Consider the following 24,509-nt stretch of genomic DNA (forward strand, 5'->3'; position numbering starts at 1 on the left):
TCTAGGCATAGATCAAATACAATACTACAAAATAAAACTAGTGCTTTGCCTTTTAAGAAAGATGAACAATCTCTGAACATCTTTTGCTTTGGCAATTAAACTAATACAATGATAATATTAATGGTAATAAGATCTTATGAAATCCACTAAAAAATCTACTAGAACTAATACATGAGCTCAGCAAAGTTGCAGTATTCAAGATTGATATACAAAAACCATTTGTATTTCTGTAAGGTAGCAACAAGCAAACTGAAAATTAAAGTAAGAAAACAATTCCATTTATAATAGCAGCAAAAAGAAAAATAAACATTTGGGAATAAATTAAACAAAAGAAGACTTGCACTCTTAAACTACAAAACAGTGTCAATAGAAATTTAAGAAGACCTAATAAATGGCAAGACATCACATATTTATGGATCAAAACACTTCATATTGTAAAGATGGTAATACCTCCCAGACTGATCTAGAGATTCAGTGCAATCCCTGTCAGTCAAGTTATATCCTTTCAGTTTTGTTTAGCCAAAAAAAGATAAAACTATAAATGATAATGGATATTTCTCATAAGATATAGGTTAGCTGTTTTCCTAAAATTTACATAGGAAGGTGCTGTAATGCCAAATCATACTCAGGAACCAAGGGATAGAGACTTGGAAATAGGCTATTGGGGATATCCCAAAGGGAAATGATGAAAGGCAAATGACCATTTTGGAGGGAAGAAAAGGAGAAAGAGCATTTTTGTTCTATATAAGAGAAAGGGGTACCTGTCATCCATTTGCTCACTCATTGACATTCATTTAACTTAACACTGTGCATGAAACTAAGAACTGGGAAAAAAATAAAGAGTAGGATACAGATTCTGTCTCTGAGGCCCCCGTAGAAAGCCTAAGTAGTGTGAAGGTGGGTAAAAGTGAACTGCAATTGAAGAGCATACAGAGTACTCAGGGATCCTATCTGAGACATGGATTAATTAGTTCTTCATGGAGGGAATGGGAAGGCACCGCATCAGAGAACAATTAGCTTGATGTCTGAGTAGACTCATCAGGCAGAGAAGAAGGGAAAGGATATTTCAGGCGAAAATTGCACTCAAAAGTACAAAGGAGTGAAAAAGATAAGTCTGTGGAATTCTCTGTTGAGGATGAGTAGGTGAGGGCTAGACCATGTGCCATTACCCCAAGTTTCCTCTTCATCCTGAGACCAAGAAAAATGTGTTATGCAGAAAAGTTTCAACCCACCATTGGAAATTTGTCAGAGCACCCACAGCACACACAAAGCATTATGTTAGGTGTGTCCAGAGTCAATTTGGAAAAAGCATAACAACAACAATAATATTAACCACAAATAACCAGAAAACTTCAACTATAAGCAAAATACCAAGGAGGATAAGGCCTTCGGAAATTGATTCCATGTTCTCTATCACGGTACCACTTCCTGATAAAGACTTACTTCACAGCAAAATGGGATTGGAGAAGTATGTGTTCATTTGGCTAAAGTAAATGGAAAAACTCATTCCATCTTAAGTCCCAGAAAAAGAGGTGTGAGTGTGCACTATGCTACCCAATGTCTTTGGCCTGGCCTAAAATTGGTTAATTACAGTAACGTGAACAAATGGCAATGCGATAGAACTAACCAGAAAAGAGAAAGGAACAGGGGCGTCTATTTATTTTGACGGTACCCTAAACTCTGCCAAGAAGACATTCCAATCTCCATCCCTTCATCCTTGAAAAGAGCTACTCAGCAAACCTTATCACCTTCTTAGAGATCCCTGGTGGCTCAGCGGGTGAGCGTCTGCCTTTGGCTCAGGGCGTGATCCTAGAGTCCCAGGATCAAGTTCTGCATCGGGGTCCCTGCAGTGAGCCTGCTGCTCCCTCTGCCTGTGTTTCTGTCTCTCATGAATAAATAAATACAATCTATTTTTTTTTAAAAAAGAGAATATCATCATCTTAGAGAATATCACTATCTTTGGCCATTTTTGGAGTTGCCCCCAAATCTGTTGAGCAAACTGGATTTAAAAAAATAACCTGAGTTCCAAACATCTGATGTTTTAATCTTCAAAATGGACAGAAATATTCTTGCTATCTCCTTGCACAAGGGCTCACAAAAAAAAATGTGAATTAACTATTTGGGCAAGAATTTGTGATCTAATGATCAAAAGTGAAATATAAGCCCAGTAAAATGTTTATTTAAACATGGGGATAATATCTAAAATTACAGAGCACTGCTTTTATCAACTGAAGGGCACAGACTAATAATATTTCCCAGATTACCTTTAAAAATTATTTCCTTTAAGAATGGGAAGGGGTGCTACTTGTGACACCATGGATGGACCTTGAGGATGCTAAGTGAAATACGCCAGACAGAAAAAGACAAATACCACAAGAGTTCACTTACATGTGCAATCTAAAATACAAAACAAAACAAAACCCAGAGTCATAGATACAAAGAATAAATTGCTGGTTGGGGGTTGGGTGACAAAATGGGTAAGGGGATCAAGAAGTATAAACTTCCAGTTATAAAGTAAGTCAGGGAGATGTAATACACAGCAATATTGTATTAACTTTGTATAGTGATAGGTGGTAACAAAACTTCTTAACATTATTTTGCAATGTATACAAAAGGTAAATCACCATATTGTACACCTGAAATATAACACTGTATGTTAATGATACCTCAATTAAAAAAAGTAAATAGACAAATTAGGGAAGAAGACCAAAGTTCAAAGTAAAATAACTATTAGTGGCACAGGGTATTGGGTACAGTAGATCGGCTATGCCATTTCACCCAGCACCTAACAACTGTGAAGACACGTTTGTTTATTTTGAAAGCTCTTAGTGATAGGAAGATTTATTAGAGAAATGAAACACTTCACCCCTAAAAGCTCACAGAACTCTGTTTTTGTTGCATTAGTCTCGCCAGGAGAATTCTGAATGTGTTTGCATTCTATCAGTCGGCAGTGTGAGTCAGCCTGTCCCAAACCGGTTTTCTAACCAGAAAACTGAGAAGTTTGATGACACATTTAGGTAAACATGCTCACTGGATGAAGTTATTTAAAATTTTATAGCTTTTTAATCCTCTCTAAGCCTCTGAAATCCATACAGGTTTTTAGAGAAGATTTAAGTTCATATGAGTCAAAGAGTAGAAATTATATGTAAACCAACTCTATTAAGAATTCCATGAGTTCTGAACAACTAAGAATATCTAATATTTGAAAGAGCTATGAGGGTAATCTGACCCCAAAATGAAGCCTTTAACTGTTAACTAATCAACCTTATTTCTAATTGAAATTTCAGCTCAAAATATTCTTCTTACCCCAAGAACTGAAATTTCTCATCCATTCCGGTCAGATGACGACAGCTCTTCGTTGACAATGATAAATGAACTCTGACTGCAAATGGTTCACTAAAGTGTAAGACTTGTAGACCACGACTCTCATCACCTACTCTCCAGGCAGTCTGAGAATTCAATCGACAGTGGAATGCAAACATAATCAAAATGTGGCAAAATATAAGTCAAAGTTACTTAAATTAACTAGAACTGATAGCAGCTCTCAGGGTTAACAAAAATTTGCAGAATTATGGACTTTTTAATCCATATAGATGAAAAGCATACAACACATGGACCCAAAGATTATTTATTCCTTTTTGACACTATACTCTTAGCAACAATATTATTTCTTTATGAAAAAGAAGGCTCTTCAGGTGAATCCATTCTTTTGCCCAGGTGAGTTTCTGCTTTACTTAAAAGAAATCTTGCCTCTGCCATGAAAGAGTATGTCTGCTCCAAAGTTTAACTCCTCACTATTTACTGTTATCTTTGGGAGCAAATAATTAAGCAAATAATTACGGTACAAGGGCATGGCTCTAAAACCTTTGGATACTATAACTTCCCCCATTCCCAGTTCTTCCCTCCTGCCCTGAGGATTCCACATCACTCTTCCTTGAATATATGAAACACAACACACATCAAAACTCAGTTTATTTTGTAGGTAACACCACCAAACCCTAGCTCAAATTACCTATCTTCCATTCTCTGATGTTGAAGCAGATAGAGAATTTTATAAGGAGACACCAGAACTTAAAAAAGTGACTCTCTGTATTTACTTTATCCACAGTCTTAATTCCAGCCCCTAAATTATGACATGTTAACTATCTAATTGTTTGAGAAATGCTGAAATAGAACATTCAGTTCTTAAATTTTCTGGGTAAGCATCTTTTGGTAATACACCACACACACACACACGTGCATGCATGTGTACAGACACAGAGTAACAGTCCCTCAATAACTAAAAAAAAAAAAAAAAAAAAAAAAAGCACAGAATGGCTTTTTGGTGTATTATCAAGGAAAAGGAACTGGGGTCAGAGTAAGCCCACATAGAACTTTAAATACCTAAAACTGAGAACTCATTAAGAGAAAGACCACACACCCACACACATAAATCCTTTCTTCGCAGAGACAGTAGATTCTATTATGCATGTTCTATATAAAAACAATACAAAGAAAGATCCCTTATTTTTTTAAAGATTTTATTTATTTATTCATGAGAGATACAGAGAGAGACAGAGACAGAGGCAGAGGGAGAAGCAGGCTCCCTGTGGGGAGCATGATGTGGGACTCGATCCCAGGACCCTGGGATCACAACCTGAGCCAAAGGCAGATGCTCAACTACTGAGCCACCCAGGTGTCCCTTTTATTTTTTTTAAAAGATTTATTTATTTATTTGAGAGGGTGGGGGAGGAGCTGAGGGAGAAGGAGAGAATCTCAAGCTGACTCCTAACCAAGTATTGAGCCAGACACAGGGCTCCATCTGTGACTCATGCAATCATGACCTCAGCTGAAACCAGGAGTCGGATGCCCAACCAACTGAGCCACCCAGGTGCCCCATGAAAGTTCCCCTATTAAGAAGTTGATAATTAGTTATAATAATATTAGTAATGGCAGTTAAGTTTACTGAATATTTTCTGTCAAACACTGTACTAAGCATATGAAATGAATTATCTCATTTAATCCTCATAACATCTTTTGAAAGTAGGTACTGTTATTGTCCCACAGAATATTCAGATAATCAAACTGAACCTTAAAGACACTATGTCACTTTCCCAAAGTTACACTGCTAGGAAGCATAGGGAAGAATTAGGGTTCAGGTCTCTCTGACTCTCCAATCTGAGCTCTTAACTCTTCTCCTCCAATGGTTCAGAAAATTGAGTAAGTTATCATTAGAGTTGCCAGGGAACTATTTAAAAGTGCAGATTTCTGGGCCCAACCTCAAACATACTGAATCACAATCTCCAACTGTTGTATTTAAAGGTAGGAACACAATGGCATCTCAAATATGGTTCAAATGTTCTTTTAAGATGCCAAGAGAATCTGAGTGAAGCCAGTTGTCACATAGTTGTCTAAGTCAAATCATTTGCTTCAAATAGAAAAGAGCATCTCTTTTTCCATGTGAGCCTCTTCTCATTGTATAGCAGTCAGAAGGGGTGTGCTAAAAGGTCAAATGAGGTCATGGTCACACTATGTCAGTAATTAGTACCAAGATACCCAGGTGTATGAGCAGTGTTACAGAAGATAAAAGTGATACAGCACAGCCAATCTGCTGAGTCAGAACTGCTGAGTCAGAACCTCACTGAAGAGAAGGCACAGAACCAAGGTGGAGAGAGAATGTCTCAGGCTGCACTCATTACATGACCAGATCAGCATTTCTTAATGTTAAATGTATAGTTTTAGCTTTTGAAAAGTTTACTTGTCATTGGGTTTATTAATTCATTTATTTCAAAATGCTTACCAAGTGCCTACCACGTGCAAAGCAGTGGACCAAAAAATGTTCCTTGTCCTCAGGAGCAGAAAAACATTCAGACAGTAGGAAATAAAAAAGGTGAATACTAATTAGGGGATGAGGAATGGCTTGAAGGAAAACAGTAGTATCTGAATTCCTTTACTATTTAAATAATTTTTAAAAATATTTTATTTATTTATTTCAGAGACAGTGAATGGGGAGGAGAATCAGAGGGAAAGAGCAAGAGAAGTAGACTCCCTGTTGAGCAGGGAGCCCGATGTGGGGCTCCACCCAGGACCCTGAGATCATGACCTGAGCTAAAGCCAGATGCTTAACCAACTGAGCCACTCAGGAGCCCCTATTTAAATAATTTTAAATATTACTTTTATAAACTTAAATAAGAGCTCTGCTGGGCCAAAGGCAGGCACTAAACCGCTGAGCCACCCAGGGATCCCCTTATTAAAATTAATAACTTGGGCAGCCCCGGTGGCTCAGTGCTTTGGCGCTGCCTTCAGGCCAGGGCGTGATCCCGGAGTTCCGGGATCAAGTCCCACGTCAGGCTCCCTGCATGGAGCCTGCTTCTCCCTCTGCCTGTCTCTCTGCCTCTCTCTCTCTCTCTGTCTCTCATGAATAAATAAATAAAATCTTTAAAAAAATTAATAACTTCTGTTATTCAAAATGCAACAATAATCAGGATGAAAAGGCAAGCCACAGATTGGAGGAAAATTTGTGTATTTGTATAACCAACAAAGATCAACATTCAGAATATATAAAGAACTTTGAATCAATTTAAAAAAAAAACACTGATAACACAATATAAAAAAAAGACTTAAGAGACATTTCATGGAGGATATCCAAATAAGCACCTGAAAAGTTCAATGTTATTAATCATCAGACAAATGCAAATTAAAACTATAATGAGATACCACTATAGCCCTACCACAAAGGCTAAAACTAAAAGGACAAAATCAAGTGTTGATGAGGAAATGAAGCAAGTGGAATATGCATGTATTTCTGGTGGCAATATAAAATTCCATTTATATAAAGTTTAATTTCCATTAATATAATAATCTATTTACATGAAGTTCAAAATAGACAAAATCTATTTTATTTATGGTAATAGAGGTCAAAATGATGGTTGCCTCCTAGGAAGAAAGTGGATATCAATAGGAAGGTGGCACAAAGGAGGTCTGCTAGGAAGTTGGACATATTCTATATTTTGGTCTGGATAGAGTTTACACAGGTATATACATATGTAAAAACTCATCAATCTGTGGACTTGATATTTGTGCACATTACTAAATATAAATTACACCTGAATGAAAGAGAAAAATGGAAAAATAATGCTTATAAATTGTAAAATGAAGTATGTTACACAATCTGAAGATGCAAGAGGTAGAAATGATTGGACTCAGTAACTTTTACAAACCTTAGTGACAAGAAGATCACTCCTAATAACAGCAACTGAAAGGCTGGGAGAGGTGGCTTTGGAATGCTATGCTTGAGAAACTGGTGAGACATCTAGGAGTAACAGTAAGATGGAGGTAGACAGAAGTCACGCAAGCAGTGGCTAATGATAAAGATGTGGGAGTTTTAGTGTAAAGAGGAAAGCTGAAACAGTAGGCATAGATTAGAGTCCTAAGAAGGAAATTGTATAGAAAGCAAAGGGTTGGATTGTCCCAGCAAATGCCTACATTTAGAGAATAAGGAGGATAAGCTATCAAGGAAGTTAGAAAAGAAGATATAGAAAAATAATTTGGGAGAGCCCAGTGTCTTAGAAGCCAAAGGAAAAATTTCAGGGAGTGGGTAAGCAGTTAACTGTGTTAACTGGCATAGGAAAGTAGGAGAGGATGAAGTAGCAGAGGATACAACCTGTTAGATCTGATGAAGTAGTCACCAATGACCTCTGAGAGAACAATTCCATCAGAATGGCAGGTGCTGAAACCAAATTTCAAGGATCCAAAGAGGGTGGTGAGCACTAAGTGTAGTTAATATTTTTTCAAGAAGCCTGTCAGGGACTGAAAGGGAAGAGGGAGGCGGGTCACTTGTAGAAACAATGACATTGAGGGAAAAGAGCCAAATGAGACTCAGGATGCTGGAATAACAGAGGACAAGTACTGCCAAATTCCAAAGAAGAAAGTGGGCATGGGAGGCAAGGAAGAGGTAGTCACTACAGACAGTGATGGGAGTTAAAATAAGCCTGAATTTCAGGTTGACTGAGAAGCAATGAGCAGCCATTAAAAAGGGGGAGGGGAGATGGGAATGCAAAAGAAAAGTAAGGAAAACTTTTAGGCTTCTAAAGTTTGGAATAGAAAGATGTCAAACTAACAAAAATTAATGTTCAGAAGGCTCTTTGACTTCATTTTAGCGGAAAATCCTAGTTTAAAGGAGCACGTTAAACATATTTTTCAAAGACCCTACTTTAATTTGGTTTCTGAAAAAAACAGTGCCAAAAAACCTGCCTTGATAGAAACTGAATAAATTTTTTACCAGGCACGCTCTCCTACTTAAAGTACAGTACAAATACTTGATTGGGAAGCAATTTTTCTCTCTACTGAAAGATCCACTCCAAGATTAGGAACAAAATACTAACAAATGATGGAAATAACAAAATAAGCACATTGTAATGGTGAAACAATCTGGTCTATGGTCCTTACAGACCTTTGTTTATATTAAGAATAAAAACCACACATTAAGAGTAACAATAACAAAAACATTCATCACACTCACTGCTGCCAGAAATGTAGAGTGGTTGTCTGAAAACTGGGCAACTTAAACCAGGTAAATGAATTAAGGCCCACTCACAGATTCTGAAGTAGGAGCATTTGCTTGGAAAAACAAGATGCATATCTCAATAGTTACTTTTCCCGGCCAAAGATCTTGCTTAACTCAGTTAGCTTGGGCTTGTTTCTATTTCTTGAAGCCATACTTTTCTATTACCAAATGAAGAGTTTTTCATTTAGGACAAATTAGCACAAGTAAATGAAGCAGCAGGGGACTACAGTTTTATCCTTATTTCATTATATCAGCCTGGGAAATAAGAAAGAAGCATTGCATAGTTTTCTGTATGAAGCATCTTAGTAAAAAGAGAAACAAATACTTTTTTGTCAGGTCACTGAAGCAACCAAACCAGGGTCCCTGTCTCTGAGGGTGGCAGCCAAGAAGGCCATGTAGGGGCCTGTGAAGATACAACCGTAAAAGATAAATTTCATTTAATAGTCAATTTTGGATTTCTTCCATAAGTCTATCAAATTCTCTAAGCCTGTTTCTTTTATAGCCTACCCAGACAATATGGCAAATGCTTTAAAACAGGCACATGTGTAGACACACACACACACACACACACACACACACACACACACACACACACGAGTTTATTATATGCCAGCCACTGTTTTAAGTGTTTTTCACATAATCCTTAATTCTCATAACACTCCTACAAAATAGGTACTATTCTTAGCAGCATTTAACAGATGAATGAACTGAAGCTGGGGAAGATAAATAAGGTACTTAAGGACACATGGCCAGAAACGGGCAGAGGGATGAACAGAACACATGGCTAGAAACGGGCAGAGGGGTGAACAGAACATAGCAGTTTGACCACTTGTCTCTTAACTCTAAAGTGATACAGCGGGATCCCTGGGTGGCGCAGCGGTTTGGCGCCTGCCTTTGGCCCAGGGCGCGATCCTGGAGACCCGGGATCGAATCCCACATCGGGCTCCTGGTGCATGGAGCCTGCTTCTCCCTCTGCCTGTGTCTCTGCCTCTCTCTCTCTCTCTCTGTGTGACTATCATAAATAAATAAAAATTAAAAAAAAATAAAGTGATACAGCCTCTAGTGTATTGCTCATCGAGTACAGGCACTTCCTTCAAGGCTCTGATTCTAACAATTCTAAGTTTAGATGAACATGAATGTGTTTGCCCTGCCACACTACTTACGATTTTAATATATCCTTCCTTCCACTTTAATGGTTACAATTAATTTTTGATTGTCTTCCAATGGAAGTCATCTCATTATCATTTTATTTGCACTATGTGAAAACTTCAACTTTGGTAATAGCCTTTAGTTATTATCTTTTTCAAGACAGGTAACTAACCATTTGCTTCGACGTGGATGGAACTGGAGGGTATTATGCTGAGTGAAATAACTCAATCAGAGAAGGACAAACATTATATGGTCTCATTCATTTGGGGAATATAAAGTGAAAGGGAATAAAGTGAAATAAAGGGGAAAGGAGAAAAAATGAGTGGGAAATATCAGAAAGGGAGACAGAACATGAGAGACTCCTAACTCTGGGAAACGAACTAGAGGTGGTGGAAGGGGAGGTGGGCGGGGGGTGGGGGTGACTGGGTGACGGGCACTGAGGGCGGCACTTGACAGGATGAGCACTGGGTGTTATTCTATATGTTGGCAAATTGAACACCAATAAAAAATAAATTCATGACAAAAAAAAAGACATTAAAAAGTGACGGTCATTCAGAAAGAAAAAAAAAGACAGGTAACTAGACTGGCAGTAAACATAAGATGCGGATATGCTACATTTTTAATCAAAAATAAGATCATACTATTAACTTAGCTTATTTTCGTTACCTTTCCATGTCCTTTCATGGAAGTGCACCTGGAGAAATTGATTCCTTTTTTTCTTTTTTGGGGATGGGGAGAGAGAGAGTGCCAATAAGTTGGGGGGCAGTGAGGCGCAGAGGAAGAGGGAGAGAGAGCATCTTCAGCAGGCTTCATTCATGCCCCGCAAAGATCCCGATGTGGGGCTCGATCTCACAACCCTGATCACAACCCGAGCAGAAATCAAGAGTCAACACTTAATGAACTGAGTCACCCAAATACCCCATGAAGAAAATTGATTCTTGAAGAATTTCTTCATAGCATAAGCAATGAGTAGAAGAACATCTGTGCAATTCAACAAATATCTATTGAGTACCTACTCTTTCCTAGGTGTGCTGTATGTGATATAGTCATGAGTGGCCCCATACTTTTGGTTGTCAGGAGACCATGTACCCAACTGCCTACTAAAAAAGTGCCACATGATACTATGAATATTTGGTTACTAATATTAAGAGTTAATTATACTGATGAAAGTTTTATTTTTAAAGTAGGCTCCATGCCTAGTGTCAAGCCCAATGTAGGACTTGAACTCATGAACTTGAGATTGACACCTGAGCTGAAATCAAGAGTTGGGACACTTAATTGGAGGAGCCACCCAGGTGTCCCAATAAAAGTGTTTCTTAAAAACATCAAAGCTAAAAAAACCCCAAATACCTAACCTAACATTGTAAATCTCATTACTCAGGAGGTCAGTGAAAGTAAGCCAGTCATTTAAATATTTTGCTCCTGAAAAATAAAATGTAGTTAGCCTAACACTAATTTTTAAAAGGCCTAATATATACCAGCAGCCAGACCATAGGTAATTAAAAGCTACTGTTTTTTTTATTGGTATCATGATCATCAATAACACATATATTTTGTGTATCTGTTATATGTAAAACACTCTGCTGAGCTCTACTTGGGACAAGATATATGGTACTACTTACAAAGAAACAAATATATAAATCTTTATATATATATATATATATATATATATATAATAACTATTCTTTAGTTTGTTGGAATCTGTACTATTTGTCAACAAGATAATACAGACAAAAATATCTTATCCATTAGGTATATTCCATACAAAGTTTAACAAAGAAAAAAATCACTTGGCGGAGAGTAGAGTTAACATAAATTGTTTATCAAAAAGACTAAGCTTTGTTTGACTATTTAACTTTAGAATATACACCACTGGTACTGAAGCAGCATAAACTATGTAGTACCACTGTCAGCACAAATCACAGCTCTTGATGTGCAGTGAGTTTTCCCAAAGAACTCTGGCTAATAGCCAAGCAAAAGTACATAATTTAAAACACTCAATCAGTTTCATTCTGAGGCATTTTGTTTAGTGTTTAATAGCTTCCCCAGAGACAGGCAAATTACAAAAGCGCATTGTTTTGACATGAGCTAAAATGAGTCATCGCTCGTCACTACATTTTTGAGGATTTGGCATTAATCTTCTGAGACGATAAACCATAAACATTTGAAATAAATATCAATTTTCCTAAACAGATTAGTAAAGTCAGGCTACGCTTCTCACTGGAGCAATAAGCTCGTAACCCTAAAGGAAAGCACTATCTTAGTCCCACTTGTATTGTAGCCATTTTCTTTTTCCAGATAGATTTCCTTAGAATTTTCAATGGCCATTTAAGGTCCCAAGACTAAAGCAATGTCAAAATTTACTTGATTTTTTTTAAAACAAATTAAAAGGATAGTCTACATAACTTAAACCCTCAGTAAATTCTGAATCCCCTGTCCCCTGGTATTTCCAACCATTTCCAACCGGTATTCTTTGCATGCAAAGGAAGCAATTTTCAACAAGAAACAATGCAAACTGGCTTGAGTTTCAGATCCTGGATACTCAAGGATCCAGATTCTACTACCTTCATGTCCTGACCCCTCAAGTGTGTTCTAGGGCCCACACCAATTTAATTTTCCTTTAGACCAGTGGACTAAAACTGTGCTAAATATTAGAATCACCAGGAGTACTTTTAAAATTCTGATACTCTGTGTGCATCAATTAAGTGCATCTCTAAGACTCAAAAGTACTGAAAGCCCCCAGGTAGTTCTTCTAATCTGCAGCCCAGTTAAGAGTATCAATGCTTGGGACTTTTGTGAGAGAGCAGAAAGAGGAAGGACTAGGCAACTGACTAGCACTTTTGGTACTGTATGGTTATTCTGATGAGCATTAAGTGGGGAAAAAAAAGATTGGACTAAATACCTATTATGAAATTATAACTTGTTTATAACAAAGACTTAAGAGCATAGATTCTGGAGCCAAAGTTCCTGGATTTGAATTCTGGTTATTTATAATCTCAGACTCAGTTTCTTCATCTATTCAATGAGGATAATAGTAGTATCTACCTTATAGATTGCTCTAAAGATTAAATGAATTAATCTATGTACATATAAAGTGTTTAGAATAGTATTTTACTCACAGTAAGTGCCAGGTATATATGAATGGTTATTAATATCCTCATTATCAATACCTTTGTTATTCACACCTCACTAACAAAGAGTTAAATTATCTCTTAAATCTAACAAATGAATGGCTTTGATTCCAGAATTTAGTCATGAATTTTAAGAATGACATCACCATTATATGTGTATATTTTCATCCATTAATTCTCTAAATATTTACTGAGTATCTACTATATGCCAATGCTGTTCTAGATAGATATTACATTCTAAATTTTCAAAAAGCTTTCAGGCACATTTACATTTATTTCATCCTAAAATACTGCTGATTTGGTTCTGACTATAGAATTAGAGTCTTTCTTTCTTTCTTTCTTTCTTTCTTTCTTTCTTTCTTTCTTTCTTTCTTTCTCTCTCTCTCTCTCTCTCTCTCTCTCTCTCTCTCTTTCTCTCTACTGATTTGGAAGCCTTTTCTTTCTGTTCTTTTTTCTTTTTAAATTTTTATTTAGGGATGCCTAGGTAGCTCAGCAGCTGAGCTTCTCCCTTCAGCTCAGAGTGTAGTCCTGGGTCTGGGGATGGAGTCCCACATTGGGTTCCCCACGGGGATCCTCCTTTTCCCTCTACCTATGTCTCTGCCTCTCTCTGTGTGTCTCTCATGAATAAATAAAATCTTTAAAAATTTTTATTTAAGTTCAATTTGCCAACATATAGAACACCCAGGAATTAGAGGATTTCAAAGATCTAATACAACCAGGACACCATAGATGGTATCTTAGAAATGCATAATGAGAGCTAAGTAGTTGAATCCTTTGTGTAGGTGCTTCTTTAAGTACTTAATGGCCATAACTCTAATACAACAACTGAATGAGGAGGTACTCCCATTTAATTCCATTTTATAGATGATGAAACAGAGGCACAAAGAGGTTACGTAACTGGTAAATGGAGAAATAAAGACCAAATGCGGGGAGTCTGACTCTACAACCTTGCTTATCATCCCTGGTATGTTAATGTGCATTAGCCAAAGATGTCCTGAAGGTGGACATAGTGGAGTCACATTCAAGACAGAGGTGGGCATCCAAAATGTCCATTTTAACAATTTCAGAAACAATTTCAGGAATTTCAGGTGCAGGAGCAGTGTACCTTTAGTATTATTCCTCACACTTTATCTTAAGAAATATTTTGTTGAGGAATGCAATAGGGGCTTGGAAACTGCTATAAAAAAAGCAACAGCAGTAAATCATAATGGCTACCACACAGATTTCACAAACACCTAAAACCCTTATATACAATAACTTCTAATTATTTTAATTTTAATTCTATAGTCAACATAATTCATGGACAACTTCTTTGTATAAAGAATTAGGTGGAATATTTTCGATATGATCTCAAAATATATGATTTCCATTTTTTATCTAGTGCATTAGTAATTCTCATTAAGGCTAAAAGGATGTATCATGGCAAAAATGTCCAAAACACCTGCAACGTAAAATAATTTGCCAGCAGTCTGCTTTTGAAAACTATAATCAAATGTTATGTTCAAAATAAAATTGAACAGGGGCACTTGCATAGCTCAGATGGTTAAGTGTCCAACCTTTGGTTTTTGTTCAGGTCATGATCTCAGGGTCCTGGGATTGAGCCCAGCATTGAATTCTGTGCTCAGTGGGGAATCTTCTTAAGATTTTCTCTCTCCCTCCCTCTCTCTCCCTCTGGCCCTTCCTCCACTTGCATGCTCTCTTTCTCTAAAGTAAATAAATAAATCTTTAAAGCAAAATAAAATAAAATTGAACAGACTTTTTATATGCTCAAAATAAAGATCAACAAATACCAGAAACTACTTTCTCTTAACATACTATTTTGAGATGGGAAAAAAATGAGTTCCTCTAAATAAATTGCACACATAAAATCTCCATCTAACAGAATCAAAACACATCTATTGTAGCTGTCTCTTAGGCTTTAAATAAAAGCTGTAATTACATTTTTTCTCTTTGTGTGTTCAGCCCCTCTCAGGTCATCTGAAATTCCAACAGAAATCAGATTCATTTTAATATCAATACTCATAATAGAGTAGCTTGAAATATACCTAAACTTCTATGAGAGTTTCAGACTCCAAGATTCAGACTCCGTGTTTGTGGGCTATTTCTCACTTAATTTCACCTTCTGATATTCTTGTGTATAGACCAAGACACATTAAAGTAAACAAAAAACTACTAGGATAATGCGAAAAAGGTACACACATTTTTTTAAAGATTTTATTTATTTATTCATGAGAGAGAGAGAGGGAGCGAGAGGCAGAGACACAGGCAGAGGGAGAAGCAGGCTCCATGCAGGGAGCCTGATGGGGGACTTGATCCTGAGTTCCCAGGATCACGCCCTGGGCTGTAGGCGGCACTAAACTGTTGAGCCACCGGGGCTGCCCGGTACACACATTTTTATGTGTAAGTGTATGAATGTCAAAAATTCATCTGTTAGGGGGCAGCCCAGGTGGCTCAGTGGTTTAGTGCTGCCTTCGGCCCAGGGCATGATCCTGGAGACCCGGGATTGAGTCCCATGTCAGGCTCCCTGCTTGGAGCCTGCTTTTCTCTCTCTCTCTCTCATAAATAAATAAATAAATAAATAAATAAATAAATAACACCTTAAAAAACATTCATCTGTTAGAAATTTAGCACTACAAAAGAAAAATTTTGTTAGTTGACCTTTCTAGGTTTCTATTTTTAAAAGAAAAGATTTTGGAAAAGATGAGATTAGACATAAAGAATCAGAGCAAACATAACCCCTGGGCATTGTGTAATTCCATGTGGAACAATTTATTTGAAATATTTTTCATTCCATATACCCACAACACACCTCTAAAAATAAATGTTATCTATAATATAGAAATACAGCTACTTTTTTTTTTAAGATTTTATTTATTTATTCATGAGAGACACAAAGAGAGAGATGCAGAGACACAGGTAGAGGGAGAAACAAGCTCCATGCAGGGAGCCCCATGTGGGACTTGATCCCGGGTCAGGGGGATCCTGATCCTGATCCTAGGATCAGGCCCTGGACTGAAGGTGGCGCTAAACTGCTGAGCCACCCGGGCTGCCCCAAAATACAGCTACTTTTTAACAATCTTTTTAAACCCTCATAATATTCAACAGAAATAATGTATCACATCTAAACTCTCAAATAAGCAATATTTAAGCCAATACTTCTTTTTTGAGAGTCTGATAAACTAGACAAAGTCTATTTAAAATACATTTTGAGGGGATCCCTGGGTGTCTCAGAGGTTTAGCGCCTGCCTTCGGCCCAGGGCATGATCCTGGAGACCCAGGATTGAGTCCCATGTCGGGCTCCCTGCATGGAGCCTGTTTCTCCCTCTGCCTGTGTCTCTGCCATTCTCTCTCTCTCTCTCCCTCTCTCTGTGTCTTTCATGAATAAATAAATTAAAAAAATACATTTTGATGGCTAATTCAAGAAATTAAAAAAAACCCACCCCTGAATATTGAATCTAAGATTAGTATGAGGAACCCATATAGGAGGTAGGATGTTTTCTTAATACAGTCAGGTCTCAATTATTCAAGGTGGTTAGAGACAAGGAAAACTTCATTTAGTCATGAACACTGTATATTTATATGGCAATGTTTTGCCACATGCACTTAAGCAGAATGCTTTGACATGCTATGGTGGTGGTGGGGGGAGTGCTCTCTTACAGAATTCTCCTATAATCCTCACCACTCACTCCTGATATCCTCTTTCTGGGCAAGTTAGAATAAGAGAAAGTGATATGCCAGGTAAAAAGAAAACTAAATATAATCAGTTTAGAACCTCACTGCTTCCCATGAGTCTCAGAAACTAAACTTTGTTTTTCTATTTTCACTATTCTAAATTTCCCCTCAAATAGAGCGTGTTACTTCAGTACTCCACCAAAAGGCATCCATCCATTGTCTTGGCAATAATATAAATCTTCAGATAACACAATTTATTCAAGATCTGAAAACACAAACAAACAATCAAAAAAAAAAAACAAGTACAGAAAATTCAAAATTTGGTTTAGGCAAATTAACACAAATTAGTTGAGATATATAAAAATTGTGGCAACTTGCGGTTGCCTTTTGTCTGCTTTGTTTTAAACTGTATCTATTACCAAAGGTATAGAACAGTGGTCAGCAGGGGATCCCTGAGTGGCTCAGCGGTTTAGGGCCTGCCATTGCCTCAGGGAGTGGTCCTGGGATTGAGTCCCACATCAGGCTCCCTGCATGGAGCCTGCTTCTTCCTCTTCTGCCTGTGTCTCTGCCTCTCTCTCTCCCCCCCCTCCGTGTCATGAATAAATAAATAAATAGAATCTTAAAAAAAAAAAAAAAAAAAAGAACAGTGGTCAAATTATTTTCAATAAAGTACCAGGGTACCAGGTGGTAAATATTTTAGGCTTCGCAGGCCAGATGGTCTTGTTGCAACTACTCAATTCTGGTGTTGGAACAGGAAAGCAGCCAGGTAATAAGTAAACAAATAGATATCGCTTGTCCCAATAAAATCTTATGGACACTTAAAATTTAAGTTTTATGTAATTTTCACATATCATGGAATATTATTATTTTGACATTTTCAACTTTTTAAAATTGTAAAAACCATTCTTAGCTTGAGAATGGTGCAAAAATTGGTAGTGGGCAGGCTGTAAAACTTAGTCATGCCTTTTCCCTGCCATGCCCTGCTTTATTTTACATGTAAATATACAGTTGATCCTTGAACAACTTGTGTTTAAACTGTGCAATCCACTTATAATGTAGAATTTTTTCCCCAATAAATACAGTATGCTACTACAAAATATATTTTCTCTTCCTTATGATTTTCTTAATACTTTTTTCTAGCTTACTTTATTGTAAGAATACAGTATATAATACATATAACATAAAAAAAAGTGTTAATCACTGTTTATTTTATCAGTAGGGTTTCCTGTCAACAACAGACTGTTAGCAATTAAATTTTGGGGAAGTCAACAGTTATGTGTGGATTTCTGATTGTGTAGGGGATGAGTGCCCCTAGCCCTTGCCTTGTTCAAGGGTCGGGTCAACTGTATGCAGAAATTTCTAACTACAAATAAAATACTGTGTTTAGATTACCTTCTTAGATATCCATTTTTATTTTTTTTAATTTTTATTTATTTATGATAGTCACAGAGAGAGAGGGGGGGGGGCAGAGACATAGGCAGAGGGAGAAGCAGGCTCCATGCACCGGGAGCCCGATGTGGGATTCGATCCCGGGTCTCCAGGATCGCGCCCTGGGCCAAAGGCAGGCGCCAAACCGCTGCGCCACCCAGGGATCCCAGATATCCATTTTTAAAGCATGAGACCAGATGTAAAAAATCACACCAATTACACCAGTCATAGTAAAGCTGGATATTGTAAGAGAAGGTAAAGTACAGTTGGGTTTTGTAGAATTGACACATTTAAATAATTTTTATAGATATATACATATTAATGTCCTTTGTTCATGCTAACATTATTCACTGTCAAGTCCCAAATCAATAATAACACCAATTGATTTTTCTCAAAAATCAGAACAAAAGTCTTATTAAGCAGTTAACGGAATCTTAGAAACAAAGGCTGATGATATTGTCATAATCATTTCTGAGCAAATAAAATTTGTTCTAAGAAACAAATTATGCTAACACTTTTCTGTGATATGACAATAGGCCATAATTAAATTCTAAACACTGCAAACACATTTCCTAACTAATAGCCTTAACTAATAGCCTTGTATGACATACAACTGGAAACAGGCTTCAGTGCATTAGTATACATTAATATTTTTCTTTTATGAAAATTATTTTTCCAAAGTAAATCATTGTGCTGGAGCACCTGGGTGGCTCAGTCAGTTATGCATCTGACGTGGCTGAGGTCATGATCTCAGGGTCCTAGGACTGTGCCCCACCTCAGGCTCCCCACTCAGTGGGGGGTCTGCTTCTCCCTCTCCCCCTGCCCCCTCCCTGCTTGTGCTCATGCGCTCTCTCTCTCTCTCAAATAAAATCTCAAAAAAAAAAAAAAAAAAAGAAAGTAAATCATTGTGCTTTCACATCATGTAACAAAACAAACATGTGCCCTTTAAGGTGACTTTTGGAATCTCAACCCATTGAGCAAAGATTTAGTTACTATCACAACTAAATGAATCATAAACACTGTCACTGTAGAATTATTTAAAAGAAGAACATGCTTGAAAACAGTATTTGGGACCCATTCCTCTGTTCTTAGCCCTTCAGCATGATTGTTCTTAAGTGTTTCCTCCCTTTTTTGTTTTTACTACTTTAATAAAGGGTCCCATTTCCTGACTAGGTTCTGTCTTTCCCCTTTGAGAACCCTTCTCTCAAGACTTCTGTATCGAGCTTTAATAGCTTAATGTGACAGCCAGTCATGAAAAAGCAAAACAAAACAAATCTAGAAAATATATACATTCCACACGCAGAAATGCTGTACTAATGGGGCATGCAGACTTTTTAAAGTAAAACAGCCCTTCTATGGAAGACCATATCAATTATGTGGCTAACATTAGGGCAACAAATTTTCCCTTGCCTTCCTATTGCCATATGCCTGTCATTTTCTCCCTATAGTTTCCATTCACTGTTTCAAACATATGTTGCCACTTATTTGCCAGGAAAGAATCTCTGAACTACCCTTTATGTATGATGAAATGGCAGACGGAATGGAGCCAGAGAGAGCACCATTAGCAGTTATTCACACTTCTGTTTTCTCTTAACTTCCTTTACTCTAAAGTGTATTTCTCATATGCTGGGAGGGATGTGTAATCATAAAGACATCTGTGACTCACGCTTTAGAATACAGAACCACAACAATTACCTACAGAAGCAAATGGTTCTCTCTTCCACTGAGCCGCATGTCTCCTGTCCAAAAAGCGTATCTTCACAGCTTAAAGTTTGGTCAAACATAGATGAGGGGCTTTGTCAAACCCTCGGCAAATATCAACATTCTTTTCTTTTCTAACAATCACTGCTAGAGTTTACCCAACATTTAATCACAGTCTTTTAACAAGGCACCTGTTCCATGGGCTCAGGTTGCTTGGGGATAGATTGCCCTGTGTCAAGAGAAGAAAACACCATGGAGATTAGTTCAGAGGAAGGGGTTTTCCACCCAAGATGAAGGAGATTTATGGTGATAAAATGTGGAAGTCTTGTGTTATATGTACACTAACAAGAAACGAATGCTGATTTCAGTGTGCACTGATTATCCTCTTTTGACCTACTAAAACCTATCTATAGGTCAGAAATATAGGCCAGGATATTTGCTTCTGTGGAAAAGGAGATAGGCCAAAAAATAAGCTCTTATCCAGGAGCAGAAAGGAAAAGAGTACTTTGAAGAACCCACAAATATTACCAATCATGTTATAGGATACATTAAAAAAACAAAACAAAACAAAACAAAACAAAAACAGTCCTGCTGAGCAACAGCTCACTAAATCCATGAAGCCAACTGCAAAGCTAGTTGAATTATGATTCGCCCTTTATTTAAAGGGGGATGTTTTCAGCTTTCCCAGTCATGAACATGGGTAACTGCAAGTTGCCCAAAAGAACATGCTGTCATGCCTGAAACTGGGAGGGTTAAGAATAAAATATATTAAGTTTAATCATTCTGGCCACTTAAAATATATATAGGCATTCTCTTGGTTATGAACACCTGACTTGCGAATGTTCCCTCTCTATAAAAAGCCAGCTCACATTCTCCTCAAAAGGATGACACCTGGAGGGCAAGAGTATTTCCAGAGCTACTTAATTTTCTTCAGGCTGGAGAGCCAAGGGCTGCCATGGATATGGCAGGGAGGTATTCACATGGAATCCACAGTGGGAACCTGGAACACATTTGCTAATAAATATCATGTTTTACGTAAAATGTAGGCTCCCAGCTAGTCCACAAAAAGTTAGCTGACCCAAAATACAGTTTAAACTCTACACATTTGCATGAATATTGTTCTCCACTACATGCTGTAATAATCACATTATGGATAAATCTTGTGAGCTATGATATTACTGTACTACAAAATCACCACACCATTGCAGCCCTAAATACAGGTTTTTGGCTTTATTATGGGTTTAGTAAACCTCCTTGTGCTAGTCTAGGAATCAACTCTTTGAAAGTCTTTTTTTTTTTTTTTTTTTACAAAATGGACAAACTTCCTACATTTTGAAAATTAAAGTAATCCCTTTTTGCTGGAAGATTGCAAATTGCCCTAAGACTTATATAAATTCAGCATTATCACATGTTTCTTCCATGAGCAAAAGAAACTATAAGCAACACAGACTTTCAAAACATAAAAAACAATTAACAAGAAATGGTTATTCATGTAATGATGAGAACAGCACACCAGCACACAAGAGTAATGTAGCCAGTGTAATCTGCCCTATCCTATTGCCCCCACTTCGCTCCCCTGCTTGGACTTGACACAGGACCAGTTTCTCCTCAGAGATGTACATCTTCAGCATCCAAAACAGAGGAGCAAATAGAGTGGAACTTTACCTGAATTCCTTAGTGCCACCTTCTCTCACACCTTTCCAGATGTAGAATATCTTCTGTGTGAGAAGGGCACTTAATTTCTTAATGCACCTTGTGTAATTCACTTAGTTTTTAACCAGTCTATCTCCTCTTCCATATTAACACCTTTCCAATCAACCCTCAGCTATAAATTTCTGGAAGCAGGTGATTTATTTCCCACCATATAGCATAAAACTTTGGATATAATAGCAGAGAGGAAAGGAATTAAGTTTACTGAAGACTATTATGTGCTGGTTCTATGTTAAATGGCTTTCTTCCCATCATATATATCTCATTTAATGCAGTAGGTATTTAATAAATGAATGCTGAATGTATAGGCACCCAGCTTCAACAAAAAGAGAGCTGTAAAGAAGTTATTAGAAACATCTGTGGATTCAGTAGAAGAAGTCAGGTTTTTTTTACCTTCAAAATGTCTTTGGGGTTGGTGGCAAAATCCAATTTTATTTTAAAATATCTATGTATTCTATGAAGGGATGCTGGTCAACAGAAATCATTTTCAATTAGCACAGAGTTATTATCTAGTCTTTGGAGGGAAGACGTGAAATTCTAAAATTGTAACATTTTTAGAATCTAGGTATTTTTTTAATGGTAAGCTCAAAAATATTGTTGTCTACAGAATTTCATAACTCTCTAAGATATGAGGTTTTATGGATTTTTTCTAGAATCATAGTTAAGAATTTAAGAATTATGTAGTTTGCTCAATCGGTTGAGTGTCCAACTCTTGGTTTTGCTCAGGTCATGATCTCAGGATCCTGGGATGGAGCCCTGGCAGGTTCCCAGCTCAGTGGGGAGTCTGCCTGCCTCCTTCTCTCTCTACCCCTCTCCCTGCTAGCTCTCTCTCTCTCAAATAAATAAATCTTAAAAAAATTAAAAATGTTGTTAAAAGAGACGAACATAACTGAAAGCAAGAGGATGTGGCTTGTTAGACTCCAGATTTGCTCATAGGAACACCTTGAGAAAACAGATAACACAGAGCATCCTGCATTCATCTAAGTAAAACATCAACAGTCCTAGGCCATAGTCACCAGTGTAGCCCTCTACCTCTTCTTTGAGAACAGCTTGTAGGTTTTATTGTATGAAAGCTAACTAAGATCACAAAACATCAAGCTTTGACTTGGGATGATGGCTGCAGACTTAATTATCCAATTGTTAAAAACTTCCAAGCCATTCTCTCCTGAAAACCATCTTCAGGATCTCATTCCTTCAACTCCTAGCTCAGGATAAAGCAATTGCAATACAGTAATTAGGCAAACATACACACATGTAATGTAACAAACACTTGTATACACATGCATGTATTCACATTTATTTAATTACTGAAGAAAGGTGAATAAAAATATGTGAACAGAAATAATGGTTTCTGTGATATTTATAACAAATTTAGTCACCAAATCATATCAAAAAGGCAATGATCTGACAATACAATATGGTAACATCCCAATAAATAGCCTTAGGCAGGTGACTTTTTTCTTCTAACTAGAAAGTTTAGGCTTTAGCAAAATTAGAAAACAGTGCCAGTAGGACCCTTAATAACAATTTTATCCATTGAAGCTTTTTGACTTTTTTTTACTACTATTTTGTTTCCATTCTAAAACTAATTTCTATTTTTTAAGGCTAAAAGAGGGATAGTGAATTAAGAGCAGGGAACAATTTGGGGAGAAAGCAAATAAGTAGGTTTATTACATGAACTCCTAAATCAGAGCTATATGCACATATAGAAACATGAGCTAGTAGGTCAGCCATAATGATAAATTTCATTATTACTTATAGCTGAGTTTCTTAAGAAGCACAAACACCATATCCTCAAAGTTCACGAAACATTACATTGACCCTAAAATTATAGATATAACATTCTTCACATGAGCTAAATAATTTTCCACATTCAGTATTTATGGAGTCAGGGGAGTTAAAGAGGCCTAAATTCACTTTGTCAAACAGATTTAATATTCTATGAGAACAGAATATAAATTTGCCCACAGAAAAATGCTATATTATGTCTAAAGAAAAAGATCAACACGTGACACAATATTAATACTCACTTTCCACATGAAACAATAAATTTCTGACTTTTACCAAAAGCACTGTATCTTATGGTTCTATTCCATAGCTACTATGGGCTAAGGATAGTCTATAAAATAATGGCAAGGATTAGAAACCAGTGGGGATTTTTGCTCCCTAAAACTATAGTCATGTTTTAGTTTTGAAGACTGATAGGTTTTAATGCTGTAAAGCTTTAATCCTGATCACCCTTAATTTTTTTGGCCAGGAAAAAAAAAAAAGAAATCATATGTCATCAGGACGTAAAAGAATTTCAAATATGAGAGTTTCCTAACTTTTTATTTTGGCCTTAAAGTTCACTTTAATAGAATAATGGGTCACTCACTCAGAACTATGTACGGTACAGGTCACTGATCAATTTAAAGAGAGCAATATGAAAGTGTAGACCTGCTGAATGAGTTTGTTCGTGCAATTCACTCAGTCTGTGAGCATTGCTGGAAAGTGCTGAGCACAGCATCTCTGCAGTTCTTTCTAGGGTTAGCATCAATGAGGGTATCCATACTCTTTACAGAGATAATTACAGGCCAGCAGCATACTTAGAATTTATACAAAAGAGAACTTATACTAATAATCCCTTGAGCCCACATGATTTACATGAGTGTGATACTATGTCCAGATTAGGGATAAAATCTAATTGGTCTATAATGTTATTCTCCTTTCTTTTGACAGTTCTAGACAATACGATAAAAGGACAAGACTTTAGAGATGGGACTGGGGACAATCATAGGAAGGTCACTAGGCTCCTTAGGAGAACCCAGAAGAGATGGTCCCTATTCTACTTCTGGGTGATGTGTGGATCTACCTCTGGATGTCATGTCTGGAAATGCTGAGGCCATTTGCTACCAGGGTGAGGATGAAACCATCTAGAAGAAAAGGCCAGAGCCACAGAAACCAGAGAAGCAGAGGCAACATGTCATGTATAAATAAAGCCTACCCCAAGTTTGGATTTTTTGTTGTAAGATGATATATTTTGCCATTGTTTGAGGCAAAAGGAGTCCAGGTTTTCTGTTGACTTCGGCTGGAAGCATCCTGGCTAATGTATCATTTCCTTTTGGTTATTCATATCCTAGACTACTTAGAGGATCAGGGGCACTATTTTCAGGAAAGTTCTCAATGAAGGCAAA

The 24,509-nt window shown here is 37.1% G+C and overlaps 2 protein-coding genes across 7 annotated transcripts in view; one reads left to right on the forward strand and one right to left on the reverse strand.

The window, feature by feature from the left end:
* CMSS1 (cms1 ribosomal small subunit homolog) overlaps positions 1–24,509 on the reverse strand; it is a 372,389-nt gene that overhangs the window by 273,864 nt on the left and 74,016 nt on the right. The window contains exon 1 of one of the 5 annotated variants that reach the window (XM_055315905.1): positions 7,643–7,729. The exons of the other annotated variants lie outside the window; for them this stretch is intronic. Coding sequence (XP_055171880.1) covers positions 7,643–7,694 — 52 coding nt within the window. The 5' untranslated portion in view covers positions 7,695–7,729. Of the gene's footprint in view, positions 1–7,642; positions 7,730–24,509 lie in introns of those variants that run through there. 5 annotated transcript variants of the gene reach the window in all.
* The window catches only part of FILIP1L (filamin A interacting protein 1 like), a 273,763-nt gene that overhangs the window by 186,228 nt on the left and 63,026 nt on the right, over positions 1–24,509 (forward strand). The gene's annotated exons all lie outside the window — the stretch shown is intronic.

Source organism: Nyctereutes procyonoides, unplaced genomic scaffold (assembly GCF_905146905.1).
Source record: "Nyctereutes procyonoides isolate TBG_1078 unplaced genomic scaffold, NYPRO_anot_genome, whole genome shotgun sequence".
Classification (NCBI taxonomy): domain Eukaryota; kingdom Metazoa; phylum Chordata; class Mammalia; order Carnivora; family Canidae; genus Nyctereutes; species Nyctereutes procyonoides.